Source organism: Hemibagrus wyckioides, linkage group LG06, assembly GCF_019097595.1.
Source record: "Hemibagrus wyckioides isolate EC202008001 linkage group LG06, SWU_Hwy_1.0, whole genome shotgun sequence".
Classification (NCBI taxonomy): Eukaryota; Metazoa; Chordata; class Actinopteri; order Siluriformes; family Bagridae; genus Hemibagrus; species Hemibagrus wyckioides.
The window spans coordinates 8,919,215-8,943,244 of NC_080715.1; the positions used below are offsets into that span (position 1 = coordinate 8,919,215).

General features: G+C 38.4%; 1 protein-coding gene across 2 annotated transcripts; it reads right to left on the reverse strand.

Moving 5' to 3' along the window:
- Positions 1–1,107: 1,107 nt before the first annotated feature.
- Positions 1,108–23,290, reverse strand: LOC131355118 (uncharacterized). Of its 2 annotated transcripts, XM_058393374.1 has the most exons (7): positions 23,221–23,290; positions 22,143–22,217; positions 21,545–21,856; positions 20,905–21,183; positions 19,973–20,072; positions 19,644–19,692; positions 19,198–19,570 (listed from the first exon to the last, which is right to left on the reverse strand). In XM_058393374.1, exons 1-7 carry the CDS (start codon positions 23,288–23,290, stop codon positions 19,412–19,414), a joined length of 1,044 nt encoding a protein of 347 aa, XP_058249357.1. In that variant the 3' UTR covers positions 19,198–19,411. The 2 variants fall into 2 exon arrangements, 1 of the variants encoding a protein (XP_058249357.1); XR_009204826.1 differs by lacking the exons at positions 19,198–19,570; positions 19,644–19,692; positions 21,545–21,856; positions 22,143–22,217; positions 23,221–23,290 and adding exons at positions 1,108–1,630; positions 1,714–1,744; positions 2,045–2,093 and having other exon boundaries at positions 20,905–20,934.
- Positions 23,291–24,030: the final 740 nt, after the last annotated feature.

The window sequence follows — 24,030 nt, forward strand, 5'->3', positions numbered from 1 at the left end:
ACACACAGCTTATGCAAGCGACTCGAAACCCTGTTGCAAGCAGACCTGACCCCCAACAGAATGGCCCTCCCTTTCTAGGGGCTTCTTGAGATAGTGTGAGATCTTTTTTAATCAAACAGAGACCTATCACAATGATTAACTGTACAGCCAGGATGAGGCCTAGAAGTATTTTACCTTGGCCATCTACCTAGACCACTCCAGCTAAACCAGCATCCTCTCCGATTGTCACAAGCCTCTGTCATTCCAGAAGAGGATTTTGCTATAGCCCCGAGGGGAGAGATCACAGGTAAATGATCGAGTTCTAGCACTTACGTGTCACCCAGCTGCTACAGGGTTCTGGCTATTTAGACCATGCTAATGCTAGTGTGGCAAAGCGGTTAAACCCAATAATACATGGTACAAATTTAACAGATCAATTAAAACCAAGATTACAAATTTTAAAACATCAACTACACTGATTACGGCAGATTTTGCCAAAGTTGTCAAACCCAATAATAAATGGAACAAATTTAACAAATGAATTAAAACCAAGATTACAAATTTTATTAAATCAACTAAACCAACTACACTACCCTGTTAGGTACCGAGAACTCATAAACAATAATTCTGATAAGCACACAGGTTCGTTAGTCCACAGGAGGAGACAAAAAAAATGAATGCATAGGTACAAAAATTCACCAGAAACTGCAAGCAAGCTACAAGAGGCGCCCTCAATACACACTGTGTGTGTGTGTGTGTGTGTGTGTGTGCACGTGTAGTTATGCTTATATAATTCTTATATGCCTTTAAAAAAAATTACCTTCTGTTTTACACTGTCAAAAGATTAAGGTCTGATCCTAAAATAAAAAAAGGTATCTATGAAATCAAGCAAGCTTTGGGAATAAGGGAAAACACATTTTTTATTAATTTTGTGCCACTTCTGCTGCGTTTGGTAAACAGATATCAAAGTGCTGCTGAAATAAGGCCAACCTCCTGGCAAAAATTTAGAAAAGCATGTTTTGGCATCAATGGCCATAATGTGATACAAATGACCGAATTATGAATTTATTCCAAATGATTTCAAAGTAAATAGCAAAAAAATAGGATTTCATGTTTTAGCAGGCCCTTGTACTCAAATGACAAATTCTTTGAGGTCCCTGAGAAAAGCAAGTTGTCTGAAGTTTCATGTCAATCCTATTGCTAGGATATGGTTTCACTTCCTGTTTCACAGCTTCACCAGCAAATTTGTTTGCATGTTATAGGCAAATGCTTTCCCATATCAGAACAATATCTCTCTTTCCCCTCAATGAACTGGCTTTTCTGCAAGGCAGAAACTGACTACTGCTTTATGGGAAAATGCAGAAAAGTGTAGTTTACCTGTATACTGTATCAACTCCTGTACCATTGCAGTAATTGGTCAAAAAATTATGAATGCTAAATCAGAAATCATACTGCTCAATCTGCATTACCTGAGAGCAAACTTCATGTCATGAGGCACATTAGAGACTGGCTTTTATCAGAAATGTCTCTCTGTGTTTTCATATATCTCTGTTTAAGCTTGTGTTTCCTGCACAGTTGGGAACAAAGTGTTGTATGTAGAGGGCCCACTTTGCAGGTCAGTGTAGATTTGGACTTCTTCAGGATCGTCAGGCTGAAAATAATTATTACCAAGAAACTTTCACTATAACATCAAAAGAAGGTAAGGATTTTTAGAAAATAAGTAACGTATTTTACCTGGTGGTTATTGGGTGTGCAGCAATCTTTTCTAAAAACACAGTAAATCAGTGAACAAGATCATTAATGATTATGAATACCAAAATGCTATTTTTATAAAAGCACAATTATCCTGTGTTTTAGTTAGGTTTATTTACTGGACACTGACGTTTTTTCCACGTGGTGAAGGACAGAAACATTTCACTTAAACATCCAAATATCTTAAAGATCATGAAAGAAAATTACCTTGTCTTATCCCCTTTTCTGTATTATTAGTGTTTTGCCTTTTGTAAAATGATTGTAATTTACCTTCTAAGGTGTTAATGTGTCCATGCAAAGTACAGTATCTTACCTTGTCTTTCTGCGTTTTTTGCACTGGATGCAGTGTCCAATTAAAGAAACTATGAGTAAAGAAAAAAAAAACAATCTTCAAAAACCAGAATCCACCCGAAAAGACAACAGATGCATCACAACTTAAAATATTGTACTTTATTTTATCACAAGGTATATAACAACTAAAACCTAGCTAAATAATGAAAAAAAGCAATTTAAGGTACAAAATTCATCTGTGTTCACTACTTTCTAGAATGTACTATTGTGTTGCATATCATGGAAATTGTAATGACTGACAGTAGCTTTACAGGATTTAGACAAATCAGCTTGTATTACTAAACACAAGTAGCACTGGTTCTGATGTGATCTGACACCAGTCTGCTAATTTTGGCAGCAAATTTTGATTTAGTGTTAGTCATAGTATTTTGACTGAAATGTTATTTAGTTTTAGTCTAGTTTTAGTTGAGTCTGCGATTTTAGATTTAAGATTTAGTCTTTTTAAAGTTTCCCCTTAAACTTCTGAAGTGATAATTTTACCAAGATGAATTGAGAATTCTATTAACCTGTTATGAAATGGTATTGAGGTTTTAAAGAACAATTCACACAGGTCCTGTTTGGTGAAAACAGAAGCCTGCTGCAGCACCTCAAAAGCAGTGGTCATGAGAGGTAAGGGGTAATGGTCATTGAACATGATCTTGAATAGGTCCTGATAATTTATGCAGGGGTGATTGCCCCTGTCCTTCTTCCCCAAAATGAAGAACCCTGCCCCAGCCAGGGAGGAGGAAGGTCATATGAAACCCAAGGCCAAGGGCAAAATCAAGAATTGGAAGTAGTATTTTATACTCTTAAGTATTCATTTTATTATGTCACATGTTACATTTTTTTGCCTCTTACCTCTGAAGGTGAAGTTTCTAAATCGTGTCATGGTGTGCTTGAGGTCATTAGCAGTGGCTACACAAGTAAGGTTTCTATACAAAGCATTTTGAGGAAGGTATAAGCGGCTAATCACTGTGGAAAGCTGCCCTGTATTCAGTCATAGAAAAACTATGACTGAAATACTCTAACCTTAATCAATATGCATTCTTGTCTGCATAAAACTAAATAAAACAAAAATTGTTTTAAACAGTGGCTTAATATTATTAATATTATTAGTATTAGTATTAGTATTAATTTGGGAGGTCCTTAGCCAAGGACCAGATGACCAGAGGCATAAATAGAGATCCAAATTCAACTATAACTCTGAAGCTAATGCTTTTGTGATTTTTATTCAGGAACTGTAGACTGACATGCTGGTGCTGTTCGAAAGTTATCAAAGAGCTCTGTTTGCTATAACATGGTTGTGTGTTGGTCTATTGGTCACTTAACAATCGCAAACAATCCCCACATAAAACACTATAAAATGCAGTCATCTGACCAGTGCGTGCTTCATATTTTAACTCTTTTTTCAAGATTCAAGATTCAAGAAGCTTTATTGTCATTTCAACCACATATAGCTGACGCAGTACATAGTGAAATGAAACAACGTTTCTCCAGGACCTGGTGCTACATAAACATACAACAACAAAGAGTTCAACACAAAAAAAACAACACCACAGAGCTAGGACAGAAGTTTGTCTTAGCCATGTAAAGTGCACAGTGTGCAGCTAGGTGCAAACAGAGCATAGACAAGACAGTGCAAAAGACAATAAATACAAGAAAGACAACACAAAAGAACACAGGACACTTAGTGCTGAAAAGAAAGAAAAGAACGTGTACTGGAATGTAAGTGAAATAAAATAGGATAAAATGAAATGATGTAAAAAAAAAAGTATTGTGCAAAAATATTGTGCAAAAATACACAGCAGCGGTTGAGGTAGTGCAAATAGAATAAACATAAATATGGCTATAGCAGCAGATGACAGGTAGAGGTAGTGCAGTAAGTAATGAACAATATAAATTATGTGTGTGTGTGTCCACACAGTCAAGAGAGAGTGTGTGTGTATCTGTGTGTGAGAGAGACAGAGAGTTGATATACAGTTCAGTCCTGAGTGAGATTGTGTGTGTGTGTGTATGTGTGTGTGTGTGTGTGTGAGAGAGAGACTGTAGAACAGTTCAGTCCTGGGTGTTGAGGAGCCTGATGGCTTGAGGAAAGAAACTGTTACACAGTCTGGTTGTGAGGGCCCGAATGCTCCGGTACCTCTTTCCAGATGGCAGGAGGGTGAAAAGTGTGTGTGAGGGGTGTGTGGGGACAGCCACAATGCTGTTGGCTTTGCGGATGCAGCGTGCAGTGTAAATGTCTGTGATAGAGGGGAGAGAGACTCCGATGATCTTCTCAGCTGTCCTCACTATCCGCTGAAGGGTCTTGCGATCCGAGACGGTGCAGTTCCCAAACCAGGCAGTGATGCAGCTGCTCAGGACGCTCTCGATGGTCCCTCTGTAGAACACAGTCAGGATGGGGGAAGGGAGATGGGCTTTCCTCAGCCTCCTCAGGAAGTAGAGGCGCTGCTGGGCTTTCTTGGTGATGGAGCTGGTGTTGAGTGACCAGGTGAAGTTCTCCGCCAGATGAACACCAAGGAATTTGGTTCTCTTGACGACCTCCACCGAGGATCCGTCGATGGACAGCGGAGAGTGGTCACTCTGTGCTCTCTTGAAGTCAACAACCATCTCTTTGGTCTTGTCGACGTTCAGGGAGAGGTTGTTGGCTCTGCACCAGGCTGTTAGATGTTGGACCTCCTCTCTGTATGCTGACTCGTCGTTCTTGCTGAGACCCACCACGGTCGTGTCATCTGCGAACTTGACGATGTGGTTGGAGCTGTGCATTGCTGCACAGTCGTGAGTCAGCAGAGTGAACAGCAATGGACTGAGGACACAGCCCTGAGGAGCTCCAGTGTTCAGTGTGGTGGTGCAGTCCTGATCCGGACTGACTGAGGTCTCCCAGTCAGGAAATCCAGGATCCAGTTGCAGAGAGAGGTGTTCAGGCCCAGGAGACTCAGCTTCTCAATCATCTGCATTCGAACGTAGGAGTCCTTACAGTCTAGGTGTGTGAAGGCCAGATGGAGGGTTGTGGTGATGGTGTTGTCCGTGGAGCGGTTAGGACGATCCGCAAACTGCAAGGGGTCAGAGCGAGGGTGGTAGCTGTGACTTGATGTGCCTCATGACGAGTCTTTCGAAGCATTTCATCATGATTGGTGTGCTCTGCACACTCCCTGAGCACTCTGCCAGGAATGTTGTCTGGTCCAGCAGACTTCCGTGGGTTAACTCTGCATAGAGTTCTCCTCACGTCAGCCGTGGTGAGACAGAGCACTGGGTCATTGGGAGGAGGGATGGTCTTCCTCAGTGTTGTGTTGTCTTTGGGTTATGCACACTGGGACCTCTATTTTTCAAACAGTGCATTTGCATTAGGTGCACAATGATCAGAATGCTGACAGTGCACTTTTCCATCACACACATCATGACATTTGTGCATCGTGATGCATCCTTACTCCTCTACCTGTTATGCTCTCTTGTCAATAGTCAAACACTCAGTCTCTCAATGATACGCATTCTGATAATCGTTTTGTTTGAAAAAACCTGCTTAGTGCCATATGAATATGACTTTTGACACTATTGAGCATGACAGGCTTTAAAACAATGCCATTTTATGCAGACAGTCACACAGTTTTACTTGGTAGACCTTTATCTTAATAACCAGTTTGATAGCATTAAGTGGGGTTATTTATTGGCAGAAACATGCAATGTGGCATCCCACAAAGTTCTATTTGAGACCCACTTTCATTCTCTATTTATTTCAACAGCTCAGCTAGTGGAAGATGTTCTTTTTCCCAAAGTCTTCCAATCTTCTTTATTCTACTTACTCTCTAGGCAGCATTGCAGATATACATAAATTCAGGATATACTATTTAATGTATAAGTTAGCGTTTTATTTATTTGTTTTAAATATATGCATGCCAGTGTAAAAATCACAATGTTATTACAATATAATGGAATGTGAGGCCATTACAGCATTGTGTTGTCTTTGTTAACTGTACAGAGAGCATACACTTACCGGAGGCAGACACTCTGACTATGTCTAGTGAACCACCTGATTGGTACAAAGTGTCACAGGTGTAATTTCCTTCATCTTGAACAGAAAACTTTGGGATGATGAGGTGGTATGTTCCATCGGCTGTGTGGTTCTGCTTTTTGCCATCATAGCAGGTGTCATGGTCTAAATTCTTAGGAGCCATAGCCATTACACAGTTTTTGTTTCACAAATTAATGTTCCAGATGACAAAAATCATGTCATGCCATGCGATCTTTGTGTTGGTACATTTTAAGATGACTGCTCAACAGTTCAACAAGACACATTTAACAAAATTTAGTCTATAACCATTATAAAGAGGCAGTCAAAGACGATAACAATGTATTCTGTACAGCACATCAGGCATCAAGACGTCTAAAACTTTTCCAGCTAAATTGAGCTTGTTCATGACAGAACTCTTTGAATACCTGACACATTTGCTCATTTATGTTTCTTGACATTCTGTTTCCATAAATCATCAGTGATATGATAGTGAAGTTACGATCTTAAACATTTTTAATAATCACCAGTGAGATTTTTTTCCTTTAACAGAGTAGCAATGAATTAGAACCCATTCGTTTTTTACGTATCAGCTCTTCCTTGGTTGAAGTAGAGTGTGGCAGTGTTTTGTTAGGATGAAGAGATGCTTTGTCATCTGCTCAAGTTCAATTTTATTAATTTCCTCATGTGAGCACAGCATAACACATTACTGCATTATTTCATTATTGTGTTAAATGTGTGACAGAAAGGTTACACAAAGTACTGTGACATGTTGTTATTCACCCTGTTTATGTTAGTGTCGGCTAGTTAAAAGAGAGGACTCACTGATTTCCAAGGATTTTGTTAGTAGGTCATGAAAAGCATTTGTAAGGTTTAACAACATTAAGGTTTAATAATATTTCTTCTGTTATTGTCTTCAAAATGGCACCATATTCCATCCATGTTACATAATGAACTACTTTTCATACTCACTTCAATACATTGTGGTGGTTTAAAAAAGCTTCATTTTCTCAAGTTCCTTAGAAAGAATTCAGACAACTAAACAAATTAAAGTTTGATCAGTGGCATTCGCACTGTAGAATCATCCTTCTTCTGTCTCTTCAATTTCACTTCACTTGTTGCTTGAGTGCTTCACTTGAGTGCTTGATGTCCACTACCACTATAGAAATGACTTGTTTGTGTCATGGACTGCTGGACAGTTATTTGCAAGAACACCAGAGGGCAGTCTGGCAGGTTTTCTTTATGTTCCCATGTGTTTTTGTTTATGTTGTGGTTGCACCTGTGCTGCCCCCCCACCCCCCAACACCCCCTTTGCACACTTGTTCCTTATGTTTCAATGATTACCTTCCCTATTTATACCCGCTGTCTTGTGCTTGTGTTTGATGGGGTTTTTTTCCAATCTATTTTTGCCTCCTGGTTTCTGCTGTTTGTTTTTGTGGTTGTTAGTTTGTTCTTAGTTGCCTAGTTTTCCTCAGTGTTTCCATCTGTCTGTAGTTTTTGTTGTTTATTAATAAAATCCCTGTTTTTCATCTTATCCCTGCATTTGGGTCTAGATTCTGCACCAGTGGAGGCGCCGACCCCTGACAGTTTGACTCTTTGTCTTGCCTCCTCCTACCTCTGATGCCTTAACAAACCTCAACAATGTCTGAAAACATTGTAAAAATAAATTTAAAAAATACGAGGATCATGATAAGGAAAGTTAAAGGAAGTAATACTGGTGTACTGGCAAAAGGAAGTGAAGGCTGGCCTGTGTGATCCGATCCAACAGATGAGCTAGCATTGCTCAAATTGCTGAAAAAGTTAATGCTGGATCTGATAGAAAGGTGTCACAATACACAGTGCATTGCAGTTTGTTGTGTATAGGGCTGCATAGTCGCAGACCAGTCAGGGTGCCTGTGCTGACCCCTGTGCACCGCCGAAAGAGGCAACAATGGACATGTGAGAATTAAAACTGGACCACGGAGCAATGGAAGATGGTGGCCTGGTTTGATGAATCACGTTTTCCATTACATGGATGTCTGCGTGCATGTGCGTCGCTTTCCTTGGCGACATATGGTACCAGGATGCACTATGGGAAGAAGGCAAGCCAGCGGAGGCAGTGTCATGTTTGGGCAATGTTCTGCTGGGAAACCTTGGGTCCTGCCATCCATGTGGATGTTACTTTGACACATACCACCTACCTAAGCATTGTAGGTGTCACAAAAATTTTGGCAATATAGTGTATGTGTATATAAGATCTGGTGGATAATCTAACAAAAAATACAAAAAACTGTCAAGCAACCAACTTTAGAATTATTCTACTATTTGAGATGAACTGACCCTGTCTAAAACAAAATGAACTCAAGATATTTCGGAACCTTCATTAGTTCACAAAACAATGTTCAACTTCTAGAATCTGTTATGAGACTACAGAAATTCAAACCCCTAGTTATAAGCCCCAGAAAGCCAGTATGCTCCAGATACTATTTCTGTTCCTGATACTGTGCTTGCTCTAGAAACTCTTTGCACTTTACATAAGCTAATGCCTAATAGTTTTGTCTTGTTTCATTAATTCAGATGTGCATTTGGTTTGTGATACATTACAAACTTTTATATTCATGTTTAAAACATACAAATGCATTAAAGACCATGCAGTATGAACTTTTGTCATAATATAAAAAAAAAGTTTTCTACTGAGGAATGTTCTGTATGAATAATGTTCAGTATCATCAGCTTTTTTACTCTAATACTATTTTCAATTCTGTATTCTTTAAAATAGGTAGTCTTCAATATTTTTTTTTGCAAATACAACATATAAAAGCTAGCAGTTTAAGCTGTCCAATTCCTGTAAACAGCTAATCCTTTTCTGCCTTCCCAGCCAACATGTCTTGGCATTGTTTCAAAGACATCTGACACTAAGTCATGTGGTGAGCCCATTTTAAAACAGGATCAGAAATGGATGCTGGTCACGTTCCCTTTCTTCCCTCATATACATGTCAAAGCAATCTGCATTACAGCTAAAGGTAAACATGTCCTCCAGAGCTGTTGATGCTTTCCTTTTAGCAAGGAAGAAAACCCTATTCTAACATCTGCATGAAAAGCCAGGCAAAAGTTTGAATCAGATTCAGCTTTAATGCAAAGTACTGTGGGTTTTACATGTACAAAGAATTTGGCTTGATGTATTTGTGCATCATAGTATAAAGATAAAAAAATATATTTAAAAAAACTAGGAATTTTAAGCAAGAAGAAGAAGAAACATAAACTGTATAATAGTGCAGTATAATAGTGTATGAAAGTGAACTAGTGCAAAGGTTAATTAAAAATGCTAATTCAGAGCTAATGGAAACATTAACTGTAGGTTAGTGGACCAGTGCAAATGCTCAGTTTGAGGTAGGAATGTAAGATAAGATGCATGTGCAGTATGGCTGTCTGACTTGTGTGATACACAACAAAGGGGTCCAAAGAGGCAGATAAGAGACCATGTTGGGTTTCAGGCAGGGCAGGTGAGGACCCAATAGCAGAACACAGTCCATGAGAGACTGATGGAAGCACCCAGGAGATGGCAGAACTCCCTCCAGAACTTCAAAGTGAACTGCAGGCCCTAGTCTAACGCAATATTGTGAGGAAATCCATGCAAGTAGAAGACGTGTAGCAGGAGGATCTGGGCAGTCTCCTTGGTGAAAGGTATCTCCCTAGCAAATGCACACAAGATGATAGGCATTGCAAAGATTGAGCTTAGTAAAGACTGTGGCCCCCTGGTGGAGCTCAAAGGCGGTGGACATAAGAGTTAAGGGGTAACCGGTTCTTCATGGTAACGGCATTAAGTCCTTGGTAGGTGATGCAAGGAAAAAGGGACCCATCTTTATTCTCTACATAGAAAAACTCAGGTAGGTGAGGAGGATGGGCAAATGAGCCCAGCAGCAAGGGACTCCTGGAGGTATTGGGTCATGACATATCTTTCAGGTCCTGTCAGCTGGTAGAGACGGCCATGAGGAGGAGTGGTGCCAGGCAGGAGGTCTATGGCGCAGTTGTACAGGCAATGAGGAGGTAAGTAGGAGGCTCTGGCTTTGCTGAATGCCATTCCAAGATCATGATAGGCAGGGTGTACAGAGCTGAGGTCAGGTGGAGGTTTGTCAGTAAGTGCCCCATTCCAGAATGCAGCCGTTGGTCCAGTCCAGGTGGGGATTGTGCTTCTGGAGCCAAGGAAAACCCAGCATGATGGGAGCGAATGGCATTGGGATGAGGAGACAGGACATCCACTCTTATTGATATTCAACGATGGTGAGAAGGGCTTGGTGTGATGGGAGGCGTGATGTAGGACATGGCCTTCCAGAGCCCCAACCTGGAGGGGAGAGGGCAGTGGCACTGTTTCGAGGGCTAGTTCCTGATCCATGAATTCGGAATCGACCCTAGAGTCTATACAAAATGCATTCTCGTCAACTCTCATGGTCTCACAGCCTACCTGAGGTTGAAAATTGGTCAGGAACTTTATTTATACACCCATTTTTTTGAAAATGTAGGGTTTGGTAATGTTTGTTTTTGATTAACTAGTATTTCATAAGTGCTAAATGAAATAAGGGGGCTAAAGACTTTTGCGCTGCACTGTATAAGGACACAGAAATATTTGTGCAGGTGGTGAATAATAAAAATTTCAGACATTTTTTACATATAGTTTTGAAGGACTTTTATGTCATTAACTGAAACAAAACCAAAGCTGAAAGAATTTCTCATATATTATTATTATTATTATTATTATTATTATTATTATTACTACTACTACTTTAAATAATAATAATAGTAGTAGTAGTAGTAGGAGGAGTAGTAGAAATTCTATTAGCAGTACCATTAGTAATACTAGTGTTAAAAGTCATTATTATTATTATTACTCCCTCTGGTGGTAAAACTAAAGCAGTGCTTTATTTGGTCATTTACAGTCTCCATGGTAACATGCCATGACGACTTAAGCACTTGACATGGTTTTGTACCAGATAGCAAGCCGAATAACAGCTAATAAAAAGGAGTATTTCTATCACAAGCACACTTTACAAGAAAAACAATGGCAACAAGGGCTTCAGAGCCCAGAGGGCGTATGATTATCTTTACGGTAAGTTCACAAGAGTTAGACTAAGCTAGGGCTTAACCAGACTTAAACCCAACTAATCTCTAAACAGTTAAAAAAATGAGAAAAAAAAGAAAAAAATGAGAAAAAAATGTCACCCTGGCGAGTAAAAATGTCTTATGAAATGTTTCTTTAAAAAAGTAAAAATTTATTCCTCCCAATTTCCATTCCTAGATGACCATGGTCACACATAGCTACCCTCCTAGGCTGACCATACTACCATCCTTTCCACAGTAGATCGCTTCTCCAAGATGGCCCACTTTGTTCCTCTTTCCAAGCTTCCTATTGCCAAAGAATATTGTCTCTGACATTTTCCACCTAGGAACTGGAGGCCTCCATCCCATCTGCTGTGGCCCTTGTCAAACATTGTCGACGCATCTGGAGAAAGGCCTGCTTGCTGCTACTCAAGTCCTTCAAAAGTTATGCCCGCTGGACCAACTGCAGGTCCCGTCCAGCTCCTCCTTACCACGCCGGCCAGAAGGTATGGTTGTGCACTAGAGACCTGCCTCTGAAGGTTGTCTGCAAAAAGCCCCTTCCCTATATCAAAAGTGCTCAACCTGGTGGCCGCCCGGCTCAAGTTTCCCAGAGTCCACAGCATCCATCCAAATTTTCACATCTCCTGTCTCAAGCCCTTCCGGGCCTGCACCTTGGTTGGAGTTGGAGATGGGGCTCTGAATCTTGTGCTGAGGATCCATCGACCTGATTGTCCAATTTGCTTTGCATTGAGTATGCCGACAACTCTCTGCCATCCGCCGCTATGGGTCTATCCCCTTTTCCTCTCATGGCAAGTCATCCTGTCATTTTGTTTGAGTATTTCTCTGGTTTTGAGATTGTCTGTTCCTGTTTCCCTACCTTGTGTTCTGCCCATTGTATGAGTTTTGCCTGAACTGTGTTTGGGTTTTTGCCTTTTGGATTACCCTGTGTGTATTTGCTATTGTGTTTCACCTGCCCAGTGGATTATTCTGTGTAAACTCTGTTATTGTGTGTTTTGCTTTTGGATTACTCTGTGTCTATCCTGCTATTTACTGGATTACTGTTTCTTACTCTGCACATTTGACCAAGGACTTTTTGAACTGCGCACTGTGCCTGCTGTTGATGAACACTGATATACTGCACACCCCATTACTCTGCTCTCGTGACTTTACTGTTACTGTGGACTGCTGATTCTTGAACCCCACCTCTTCACCTTAAAACTATTCACCAGAGTCTCGCCTAGCGGTCTGCATTTAGGTCTCACTCTGCCCCCTCACTGACAACTTCATAGCTGAGTTGCTGTTGTTCCCAATTGCTTCCACTTTGTTTTAATACCACTAACAGTTGACCGTGGAATATGTAATAGTGAGGAAATTTCACAAATTGATTATTGCACAGGTGGCACCCTATCACGGTACGACGCTTGAATTCAATAGCTCCTAAGAGCGACCCATTATTTTACAAACGTTTGTAAAAGCAGAGTGCATGCCTAGGTGCTTGGTTTTACACACCTGTGGCCATGGAAGAGATTGGAACACCTGAATTCAATGAATTAGCAATATAGGGTATATTTATTTGCCCAAAATACGGTGACATTGTTAAGTGATCTGTATCCTTTGCTTTAATTGAGTTATTTGTTAATGTAAGATCATTCATATAGACAGTTACGGCAGTAAAATAAGGAATACAACACCTGGAAGACTTCTGCTATAGGAAATGAATTGACAACAAGGTGGTGTGCTAAAGCCCAATGCAAAGTGGAGTGCTGAAGTGTTTTATTTCTCTAATACCACAGCAACATGCCAAAGAATCGTTGTCTCAGGAATATTTTCCTTGCAACCATTGCCTCCAGCTTGTTTGAAATTTTAAACATTATCATTTTTAAATTTAATTTTTGTATTCTTTTACAACAGTTGACTTCATCACAAGTTCGCCTGCGACATGGAGGAAAACAGATTCCTGGTCCTCGCTGCAGAAGATAACTTGGTTTGTAAAAAGAAAAACAATGGTTCAGTTATTTGATGATGGTTTGGATTTAGAAGATCTGATGAGCAGCAAAAACAAGCCATCTGTAAAGAATGCCACAAAAATATGTCAAAAAGTAGAAGCATTAAATCTTTTCCACCACTTACAAAATGATGAGTACAGTGTGCTTTTTCTGCTACAACCTCAGGCATGAAGTATAAGCAGCCCGAAAAGTTTTCTGTCCAAAAACAAAGCTTGTGGGAATCTTCTTTTAACCACTGCGTGCCTTACGAATAGAGAACATTCAGATGGTGTGATCCCAGCAAACACAGAACGTTCCCCTAACTTTAGCATATGGTTCCCTTTTGGTTATTTTTTTTTTTGGAACCAAATAATAACATTCAAAGAATGTTCTCTAATGGCTATTTTTTTGGAACCAAAAAATAACCTCCCAGAAAGTCCTGGGAACCAAAAATTGACTAAAAAAAAAATAAGGTTATGCTAAAGATATGGTTCCTGTTGCAACAGTGGAACAGGAAGGTTTTAAAATGCTGCTAAATACCATTGACCCAAGATATCAATTACCCAGTCGCAAGTTCCAACAGAAGCCAAAATGTACACTGAAGCTTTCAGACAAGCTCACAAAAGTGACTCATTTCGTGCTGACAACCGATATACTACTACTACTACTACTACTACTACTACTAATAATAATAATAATAATAATAATAATAATACATTTTATTTGAGGTGCCTTTCATGAAACTCAAGGTCACCATACATCAAGTAGAATCAAAGATAAAATACAAAGCAGTACACATACAAAATCTAAATTCAAAACAGAAAGACAGTTAACAAAAATCTGAAAAGGCTTTCCTAAAAAGATAGGTTTTAAGATTAGTTTTAAAAGAGGTGAGAAGTGATTTCACGGATGGACGGTGGGAAGGAGTTCCAAAGGTGTGGTGCAGCCCAGCTGAAAGACCTGCAACCCATTGTGCGTAAGCGGACAGAGGGAATGGCAAGTGAATAAGATGAAGAGGATCTGGGTGACCATGCAGGGGCGTAAACGTCAACCAGCTCTGAGCGGTATGAGGGAGCAAGGTTATGTAATACTTTGAAGGTGAGGAGGAGAATCTTGTAATCGATGCGGAATTTAACGGGGAGCCAGTGTAATTGAAAGAGTACATGAGAAATGTGGTTGATGGAGGGAGTTTTTGTGATGATGCAGGCAGCTGTGTTTTGGACTAACTGAAGTTTATGAAGGAGTTGAGAAGATAAACAAAATAAATAAATAGGAATTACAATAGTCTATTTGTGAGGTGACGAGCGTGTACAAGTGTGGCTTTAGTGCTAGCAGTGAGAAAGGGACAAAGGCGATTAATTTTGTGCAGATGAAAGTATGCAGACCGGGTGACGTTTCTGATATGAGCTTCAAATGACAGAGTGCTTTCGAGGACGACACCCAGACTCTTAACCTGGTGAGATGGGGTTATGATAGAGTTGCCTATTTTTATTGAGGGACTGGTGGTTTTAGTTAGATTGGTCTTTGTGCCAACTAAAAGGATTTCTGTTTTTCCTGAATTAAGTTGAAGGAAGTTGATTGACAGCCAGGGAAGGAGACCATTTGGTTTGGAGGACAGGTAGAGCTGTGTGTCGTCCGCATGGAAGAAGGTGAATAGTGAAGAGGATGGGGCCCAAAACAGATCCTTGGGGGACACCAGTGGTGACAAGAGATGAGAAAGCTTTTTTAGCTGGACAAATTGGCTTCGTTCTGAGAGATAGGATGTGAACCAAGCAAGAGCGGTGTCTGAAATACCAATTTGGTTTAATCTGTCTAAGAGAATTTTGTGAGAGATGGTATCAAAAGCTGCACTGAGATCGAGTAGGATGAGTATAGATAAAAGACTCGGCTGCTATTAATAAGTCATTTGTGACTTTTACTAGGGCTGTTTCTGTACTGTGCAGTGGGCGAATACCTGACTGAAACTCTTCAAAAAAATGTTTTTAGAGAGGTAAGTGTGGAGTTGACCGGCAACAATTTTTCCAGAATTTTTGAGAGAAATGGCAGGTTAGAGATTGGACGGAAATTTGCAGGGTTTTTGGGGTCTGTGCCAGGTCTGTGCCAAGTCTGTGCCAGGTCTGTGCCAAGTTATTACAGCTGCTTTAAAAGGTAATGGAACAGTGCCTGAGGTAAGGGAGGAGTGCATGATATTTGTTATTGAATTAGATAGTACAGGTAGACAAGCTTTGACCAGGAAGGTGAGGAGTGGATCTAGGTGGCAGGTGGAAGATTTGGAATGGCGAATGATGTCACAAATTTCATTGACAGAAGGAAGCTCAAAGCAGCAGAAAGGGAAAGAAAGAGAGTCAGGAGATTATTCTGAGCAATCAAATTTTGGTGAATCTGATCAATTTTAGCATTAAAATAGTAAAAGTGAAATTGTTGCGTGTCATTTGAATATGTGTGAGTATGTCTAAGATAATACTGCAAGGTTTTAAAATTATTAGCCAAAGTTAATAATGATTTAGTGTTGCCCTCATTTGACCTAATCAATGTAGAGTAATAGTCAGTTTTAGTTGTTGAGTGTCCTTATACAGTGACGTATGGTCCAGATACATCTCTTTGTGAACAGTGTCGGAACTCAGAGCCCCCTCCGAGTGGACATATCACAGGGTGGAATTTTAGTTTGTATCTATTTCTCTTAGCTTTCCCAATGACCTCCACAATCTATAAAACTTAGCCGAAATAAAAGAGATCTCAGTCAACAGATGAGAAGAAGCGGGTTTCTTTATTCAGTCATGCAGTCAACAACATGCATATCTGAAGAGAGCAGCTGGTCTCTCCAACCCCGAAAAAGTCCCCTCTACTTATACCCCAGGCGCCCCGGGGCGCCTCCTTTTCTCTAATTTAAATATTTCCAGCAATTTCCCATTATATTCAGTGTATGGCTACTTTAGTCCCTCCTTCCTTAGTTTACATACGTTTCCCAGTTCCCATTATTTTCGCATTTGTCCCGATACCGCCCCTAAATTGATACCATCCTCCCCTCGATGACGTCAATTTACCTCCTCTCCAGTTCCCCTTATTTTTAGGCTAAGTCAACAATTTTATAAAAAATTGGCGCTTACTTATAGGCGCCACTTCCTTATTGACTTCATTTGACCGTCACCTCTTGAAGGTGCTTCCTCGGCTCATCCTGACCTCGCGCGTTACCCTCCCCACAACAATGTGTAAGTACCTTGCTCTCTTCCTCTATGTCATGATGACTTTTCCCTCTACCTACTTGATCTAAGTTTTGTTTTACTAATTTTAAACTAAGCTGTGCCATTAAGCTGCCTCATATCCTTTTTCTCTTTTCATCACTGTTGGTTGCTAGTATTCCAATGCTATTGTCTCCTCTACCTGCCTACCACTGTCATGTCACAGTGACCTGGCCTACTTCCCACACTGTGTTCCTTTTGCCTTAGTACACGCTCTCTTTTGCTGACTACATAGTCACACAATATGCACTTCACTCATCTTCACTCATTTCCCATTATTTTTTCTAGCTCAGTCAGCCCGCCGCGCTATCTTCCGGAGAAGTCCCAGGGGTGCTCTGCGACGCTATCGCCAGTATCAGCTATCCTGTCTGGCCATTGAACTTACTGGTTTCCTGGAGCACCTATCTGAATCCTCTATTCCTGAGTCTCCTTACCTCGCTCACCATATCATGAGAGATACCGTCTGTCTTGATCGGAGCACCCAATTTCACCCCACAACCTGTGATCAGTCTACTCAGACCTTCTACTGGCATTGGACACGCACCACCTCTCAAGGCATCCAGACTGAGGATTTCCCTGTTGAGATTTCCTCTAATGATTCTTCCTCTGACTCCTCTTCATCTCCTAATTCCCCTAACATTCCCCAACTTTCTCCTGAATTTGTGCCTATGCCTTACAGTGTTCATGATGTTCCTCAGTCTTCTCCTGACTATTCGCCCCCAACTTCTCCCACTGATTACTCTCCAACTTCTCCTCAGGATCCCGAGATTCTGTCTTCTACAACTGACCCTCCGGTCCCACTGATCCCATTGGATAGGCTGGCTGACTGAGTTGTAACTCCTAATGTTTCAATAAATCTCTCCTTTTTTTCCTCTTTCTTCAGTCCCTGTGTGGTTATTGCGCTAGCATGCCGCCCTTAATATTTTTGCATGATTATTATAAAGACTATGAGGCTATATATATATATATGATTATTATAGCTATTATTAATCAAAGTTAACTACTTACTACTTAATCAATGGCTAAATAATTCTTGATAGATACACACTACTCTTAGGCAGAATATTGCTAAGTCAGAGCTTAGAGCATTGAGTACATTACTACTTAAGCTACTTTTAAAGCTAGGTATATACTTCAAAGCTGGGTATATTATATTTTTCTCCGACAACAGTTAAACCAGTTTTGCGGCATAGCTGTTCAAGCTGACGTCCTTGGGTTTTGCGCAGTCTCAGCTCTGAAGTGAACCAGGGTGCAGAGTGAGTGAAAAAGACAGTCCGAGTGGGAGTATAATCTACATGGTTATATCAGATGCAATATATAAATCAGTGCAATATTTAAATGTAAACTATATATGCATATACAATTGCTGTAATTGTTTTATAAATTATAAATAACGTTTATTATAAAACTTATGTATACCGTATAGTGATGTATCATTTGGTTTTAATTTCTTTGAGGTCCAGATTCAGCTGGTTCAGCTCCTCAGTCAACCACTTGCTGGGGATGAATCACCCCAAATGATTCAGAGATTATTGGAGCAGGGAGCAGCAATCAAAGTCCTGTCTGCTGACCATAAGTCCAGGCTTCATTTTTAGATCTTAGCAATGCTACCTCAAATGCTCTTCGGAAACCGGTTTATTACCCTCAGTGTGTGGAGAGTTACATTGTCCTTATGTTTCAAGTAATCTAGTAACTAGTAACATTAGTAACTTTGCCAAAATGTGCAGTCAGTCGAAATAAATTTCACAGAACCAAAAACAATGCTTATTAAAACACTTAGACTAAAAAAAAATATCGTTAGTGGTTAGTCTTAAAATTTCAGTAGGACAGGTCCATCTTTAACATGTCATTTTCCATTCATAATCAGAGAGGTCTGAGTTGAGGGTGAGGACTTTCAGGTTCACTAACAATTGCTTCTTGTTTTTCATATTTTTAACTTTTGTTGAAAAAATTGTTGTTCACAATTTAAAAACAAACAAACAGCACCCCAGCTGGTACCATCCAATAATGCTCTTAAAAAGTGCTAATTGTGATTCTTCTCCATCCAATGGTATTTCCATCCAGTGGGTGGAACCTCAACTAGCACTTTGAAACATAACAGTGCATGTCATGTAACATTGCCTTATATGAACTCAGGCTTAAATGGGTCTTAAACGATCCAAATCTACAAAATATCTGTTTGCAAATCTCCAAAGCTCCAAAGCACATAAATAAACAACGTGCCTCATTTCTGTGAAGACTTCAGTGAAGTACATACCCCATCAAAGATTTAACTGACTTGTCACAGAAATTGCAACAGCTTAGGTAAATATAGCTAGGTAATGCTCAATACACAGAACGCTCAATATAAAACAGCTATCTTAAAGTTAACATTTAAGTTAACTAAGTTACCTTTAAATTAATCACCTTAAAGTTTTTGCAAGTGCAACACAAATTGCAGACAAGACAGTATTGAAAATGTTAAGATATCCTAGCAAATGTAAGCTAACATTATAACAAACAACATAGCTTGAAGTTAAAATGGCGTTAAAAGTTTTTTTTTTCTGTGGGCGATGCACGACAGTCTATCTCTCCTCCCTCGTACTAAATCAACAAGTACTCTGAGGTCATTTTAAAAGTTAAGCGCTCACGTAGTACACGCATGAGCCGACAAAATAAGCAAGTTTGCAGTTCACATGACCTCTGCTGTGGGAAGTTTGTTTTCTTCTACATTATATATATATATATATATATATATATATATATATATATATATATATATATATATATATATATATATGATTTTGAAAAATATTTAACAATCTGTGTGGTAGGCTGAAAATTTCATGCAAATTTGTTTGCAATGTTATACGGAAATGCTTTTCAACATCAGAACATTCCTGACTACCGCTTTGTGGGAAAATGCAGAAAAGCATAGTTTACAGGTAGCTCCTGTATCATTGCAGTAATTGGTCAAAAATTATGAATGCTAAATCAGAAATCATACTGTTAAATTTGCATTAGCTGAGAGCAAACCTCATGTCATGAGGCACATTAGAGACTGGCTATTATCAGTGATGTCTTTCTGTATTTACATATATCTCTGTTTGAGCTTGTGTTTCCTGCACAGTTGGGAACAAAGTGTTGTAGATAGAAGGCCCACTTTGCAGGTCAGTGTAGATTTGGACTTCATCAGGGTTGTTAGGCTGAAAATAATTATCACCAAGAAACTTTCACTATAACATCAAAGTCATTAATTATCATAATTAATTGAATGAAAAGTATTTTTAGAAAATAAGTAACATATTTTACCAGTTGGTTATTGGGTTTGCAGCAAAGTTTTCTAAAAACAAAGTAAATCAATGAACAAGATCATTACTAATTATGAATACCAGAATGCTATTTGTATAAAAACACCATTATCCTGTATTTTAGTTTATTTTATTTTATTTTATTTACTGGACATGTGGACAAATTATTTTGTCTTATCCCTTTTTCTGTATTTTCAGTATTATGCCTTGGGGAATTACTCGAATACAAGATCAGGTTAGTATCAGGAATTTCCCTTCTAAAGGACATGGTCATTATCTAGTCTGTCGGAATGTCTGAAATGTTTATGAAAAGTATCTTACCTTATTATTGTGAGTTTTTTGCGCATGATGTAGAGTCCAGTTAAAGAAGCTATGATGGAGCCGAGTACAAAATAAACAATAATGGGCCTTTTGACATTATCTGAAAAAACAACAGATGCATCACAACTTAAAATATTGTACTATATTTTATCACAAGGTATGTAACACAACTATAACCTAGCTACTGAAAAAAAGCAAATTAAAGTACAAAATTCATCTGTGTTCACTACTTTCTAGAATGTACTACTGTGTTGCATATCATGGACATTGTAATGACTGACAGTAGCTTTACAGAATTTATACAAATCAGCTTGTATTACTAAACACAAGTAGCACTGGTTCTGATGTGATCTGACACCAGTCTGTTAATTTTTGCAGTAAATTTTGATTTAGTTTTAGTCATAGTATTTTGACTGAAATGCAATTTTGTCTTAGTCTAGTTTTAGATGACTAAATATGACAAGATTTTAGCAAATCATTTAGATTTAGTCGACCAAAATATAAAGTGTAAAGCATTTTGTTGAGTTGCATTTCTCTGAAGTCACCTCGAGGAAATGAGACATCTATTAACCTGTTATAAAATGGTATTGAGGTTTTAAAGTCAATACACAAAGTTTTCACATTTTTGGAATTACAGAATTCTTTATTTACCTGGCCTTGCTTTATCAAAAAAGAGCATTGCAATAACAATAATGACCAAATGAACAGTAGACCTGCTCTCCTTAAAGATTGTTCAAAACAAACTGCAAAAGACATTCTCAATAAAACTAAATACTGTAATCAGTGACATTAGTGCAAAAAACATACATAATATAATACATCATGTATAGATAAATTTGTATTCATTTGCTAGGGGCAAAATTACAAATCGGAAGTTTTTATTAGTAGTATTTATTTTATTATGTCACACGTTAGATTTTTTTGCATCTTACCTATGAAGGTGAAGGTGAAGTTGCTAAATCGTGTCACGGTGTGCATGGCGTCATTAGCAGTGGCTACACAAATGAGGTTTCTATACGAAGTATTTTGAGGAAGGTATAAGCGGCTAATCACTGTGGAAAGCTGCCCTGTATTCTTAGAAGTCTGTGTGATGGAGGAGGAGTTCCATGGTGTTTCCCAGTAAATGGAGGCTGCTGGCTTGCCTGTAGCTTCACACACAGCCACAGTGTGTCCTCCTTCATTTTCCAGCCAGCCAGTTAGGTGTGGACGAGCTAGGGGAGACATTTCACTAAAATCAGTTTGAATTTTTCCTGCACATACACACATAACAAAATCATATTTTGTTAACGTTTTTATTTTTATATATCAATCTAAGTTATTTGCCATATTTTGTATACCACATTACCGCAATTATATTCAGTTTATTTAATTGTAATGGATCTTGTCTCAAAGCAGCTGTGCAGAAATACATAAATTCAGGATAAACAATTTTAATGTATAAGTTAGCATTTTATTTATTTGTTTCGAATGAGTCCCAGCATAAAAAGCACAGTTTTATCACAAAATAATGGAATGTGAGGCCATCACAATATTGTTTTGTCTTTGTTAACTGTACAGAGAGCATACACTTACCCCAGGCAGACACTCTGATTATTTCTACTGAACCACCTTCTTGGTACAACGTGTCACAGGTGTAATTTCCTTCATCTTGAACAGAAAACTTTGGGATGATCAGGTGGTATGTTCCATCGGCTGTGTGGTTCTGCTTTTTCCCATCATGGCAGGTGTCATGGTCTGAATCATTTTTAGCAACAGCAATTATACAGTATGTGTCTCGCATTGGAATTTTCCAGATGACAAAAATCATGTCATTCCATGCGATCTTTGTGTTGCTGCACTTTAAGGTGACTGTGGTGCCGAGTTCAACAAACTCATTCCTGTAAACTGGAAGACACATTTAACAATATTTAGTCTATAACCAATTACAAAGAGGCAGTCAACGACAATAACAATGTATTCTGTACAACACATCAGACATCAAGTCTTTTAAGCCTTTTCCAGCTAAATTGCACTTGTTCAAGACAGGACTCTGAATACTTGACACATATGCTTATATGTTTCTTGACATTCTGTTACAAAATTCATCAATGAGATTCTGTCTGAAGATTCTGTCTGTTCCTATTTGTAGGAAGCCCTTGACAGAGTAGCAATGAATTAGAAGCCATTTTACCTGTTAGCTTTTCCTTGGTTGAAGCAGAGCGGGGCTGTCTTTTATTAGCATGAAGAGATGCTTGGCAATCTGTTCCTAAGGGTTACAAGTTCATAAAATTTGATTAATTTCCTCATGTGAGCACAGCATAACACATTACTGCATTATTTCATTATTGTGTTGAATGTGTGACAGAAAGGTTACACAAAGTACTGTTACATGTTGTTATTCACCCTGTTTATGTTAGTGTCGGCTAGTTAAAAAAGAGGACCCACCGATTTCCAAGGATTTTGTTAGTAGGTCATGAAAAGCATTTGTAAGGTAAACTTCTTCTGTTATTGTCATCAAAATGGTGTCATATACCGTCCATGTTACATAATGAACTACTTTTCCATATTCATTTCATTACATAGCGGTGGTTTAAAAAAAGCTCAGTTTGAGTTCCTTTGGAAGAATTCACACAACTAAACAAATTAAAACTTGATCAGTGGCATTCGCACTGTAGAATCATTCAACTAATAGATCAGCAAAAAAATTGCTTTTTGACAAAAAATAAATTAAAAAACATCAACAACAGCAACAACAACAACAATAATAATAATAAGGTAAATGGATGAATAAAAATACTACTAATAATAATCATCATCATCATCATCATCATTACCTGACTTCTATGATCAGTAAGTTTTATTTAGAAACCTTTATAAAGGAAACACTGTATGGTTCTATGTCAAATTAAAGGTTCTAACAGAAGGACAAGCTAAAAAAACAAGATTTAAGTAAATTCAAGTTTAAATCTTTCCTTTTTTGAGCTAGTATACATATTTAAAAAATTTTTTATTGATCTATTATATCATTAAGACTCAAAATCTCTGAACATGTTCCAACACTCACCTTGGTCTTCTGACTGTAATCCTATGCAGAAGAAAACACAAAAAAATAAAGAATACATTACGATTAAAAATTTATAATTTATATTTAGAATTTTTATATTTCTGCATTGGTGCTTTGCAACAATGTCCATCGTTAAAAATGCTATACAAATAAAATTCAAATGAAATGAAATGAGAACAAGTAATAAGAAAATGTAACAGCAAACCTGATGTAAGGCTGCTTGTAAAATAGACAGTGAAGAGAAAGATGGCCCTCAGGGTCAATTTGTTTTCCATGGCTCAGATAAATGGCTTTACTAACAATGGCGTGTATTCATTTGTTTCTTATTTTGTCTTGATCTGACTCTTCTTTTTCACTTCAGTTCAGAGTGCTTGCTGTAATGCAAGGCGACCAACTACCACTATAGAAATGACTTGTTTGACTTTGTCTTGCCTCCTCCTTCCTCTGATGTCTTAACAAACCGCAACAATGTATGTATATATATATATATATATATATATATATATATATATATATATATATATATATATATATATATATATATATTTAAGTTTTACAAAATAAACAAAAATAATAATAGTGATAATAATTAAAAAGTTGTGTGTAAATACTGAGGTTAGGTTTGCTTCTACTTGGTCTATTAAAATATGTTTTGCTGTAATTGCCAGTGTTATTAAGTGATGCTAATAAAGCTTTATTCAAATATTATTGAGTTAATAAATACAGTATTGATTGATAATGACAATAGTTATCTGTATATTGTCAAGGATACATACTGATAGGTTGACAGTTATTTACATTATCATATAATGACCTAAGTTTACGTAAACCTTTGCGTGCATTTTTTCCTATATTGAATACGCCTTCATGTTCTTAGTCACAGGAAACAGATTTTCTTAGTAAACAGGAACTCTGAGAAACTTTGTTTTCTGCTTTGAGAATCATTTCTGCAGAAGATTCATTTTTATGCTCTGCATCTGGCTGAGAACTTTCAAGGAAACACCAGATACCCTTC

Excerpts from the sequence above, each read along its gene's own strand:
- LOC131355118 (XM_058393374.1), bottom strand. The coding sequence starts at position 23,290 with ATGGAAAACAAATTGACCCTGAGGGCCATCTTTCTCTTCACTGTCTAT. Across the intron at positions 22,218-23,220 it reads TACAAGCAGCCTTACATCAG|GAACAGATTGCCAAGCATCT; the intron begins GTTTGCTGTTAC and ends TGTAACCCTTAG. Across the intron at positions 19,693-19,972 it reads AAAAAACTCACAATAATAAG|TGTTTTTAGAAAACTTTGCT; the intron begins GTAAGATACTTT and ends ATTGATTTACTT.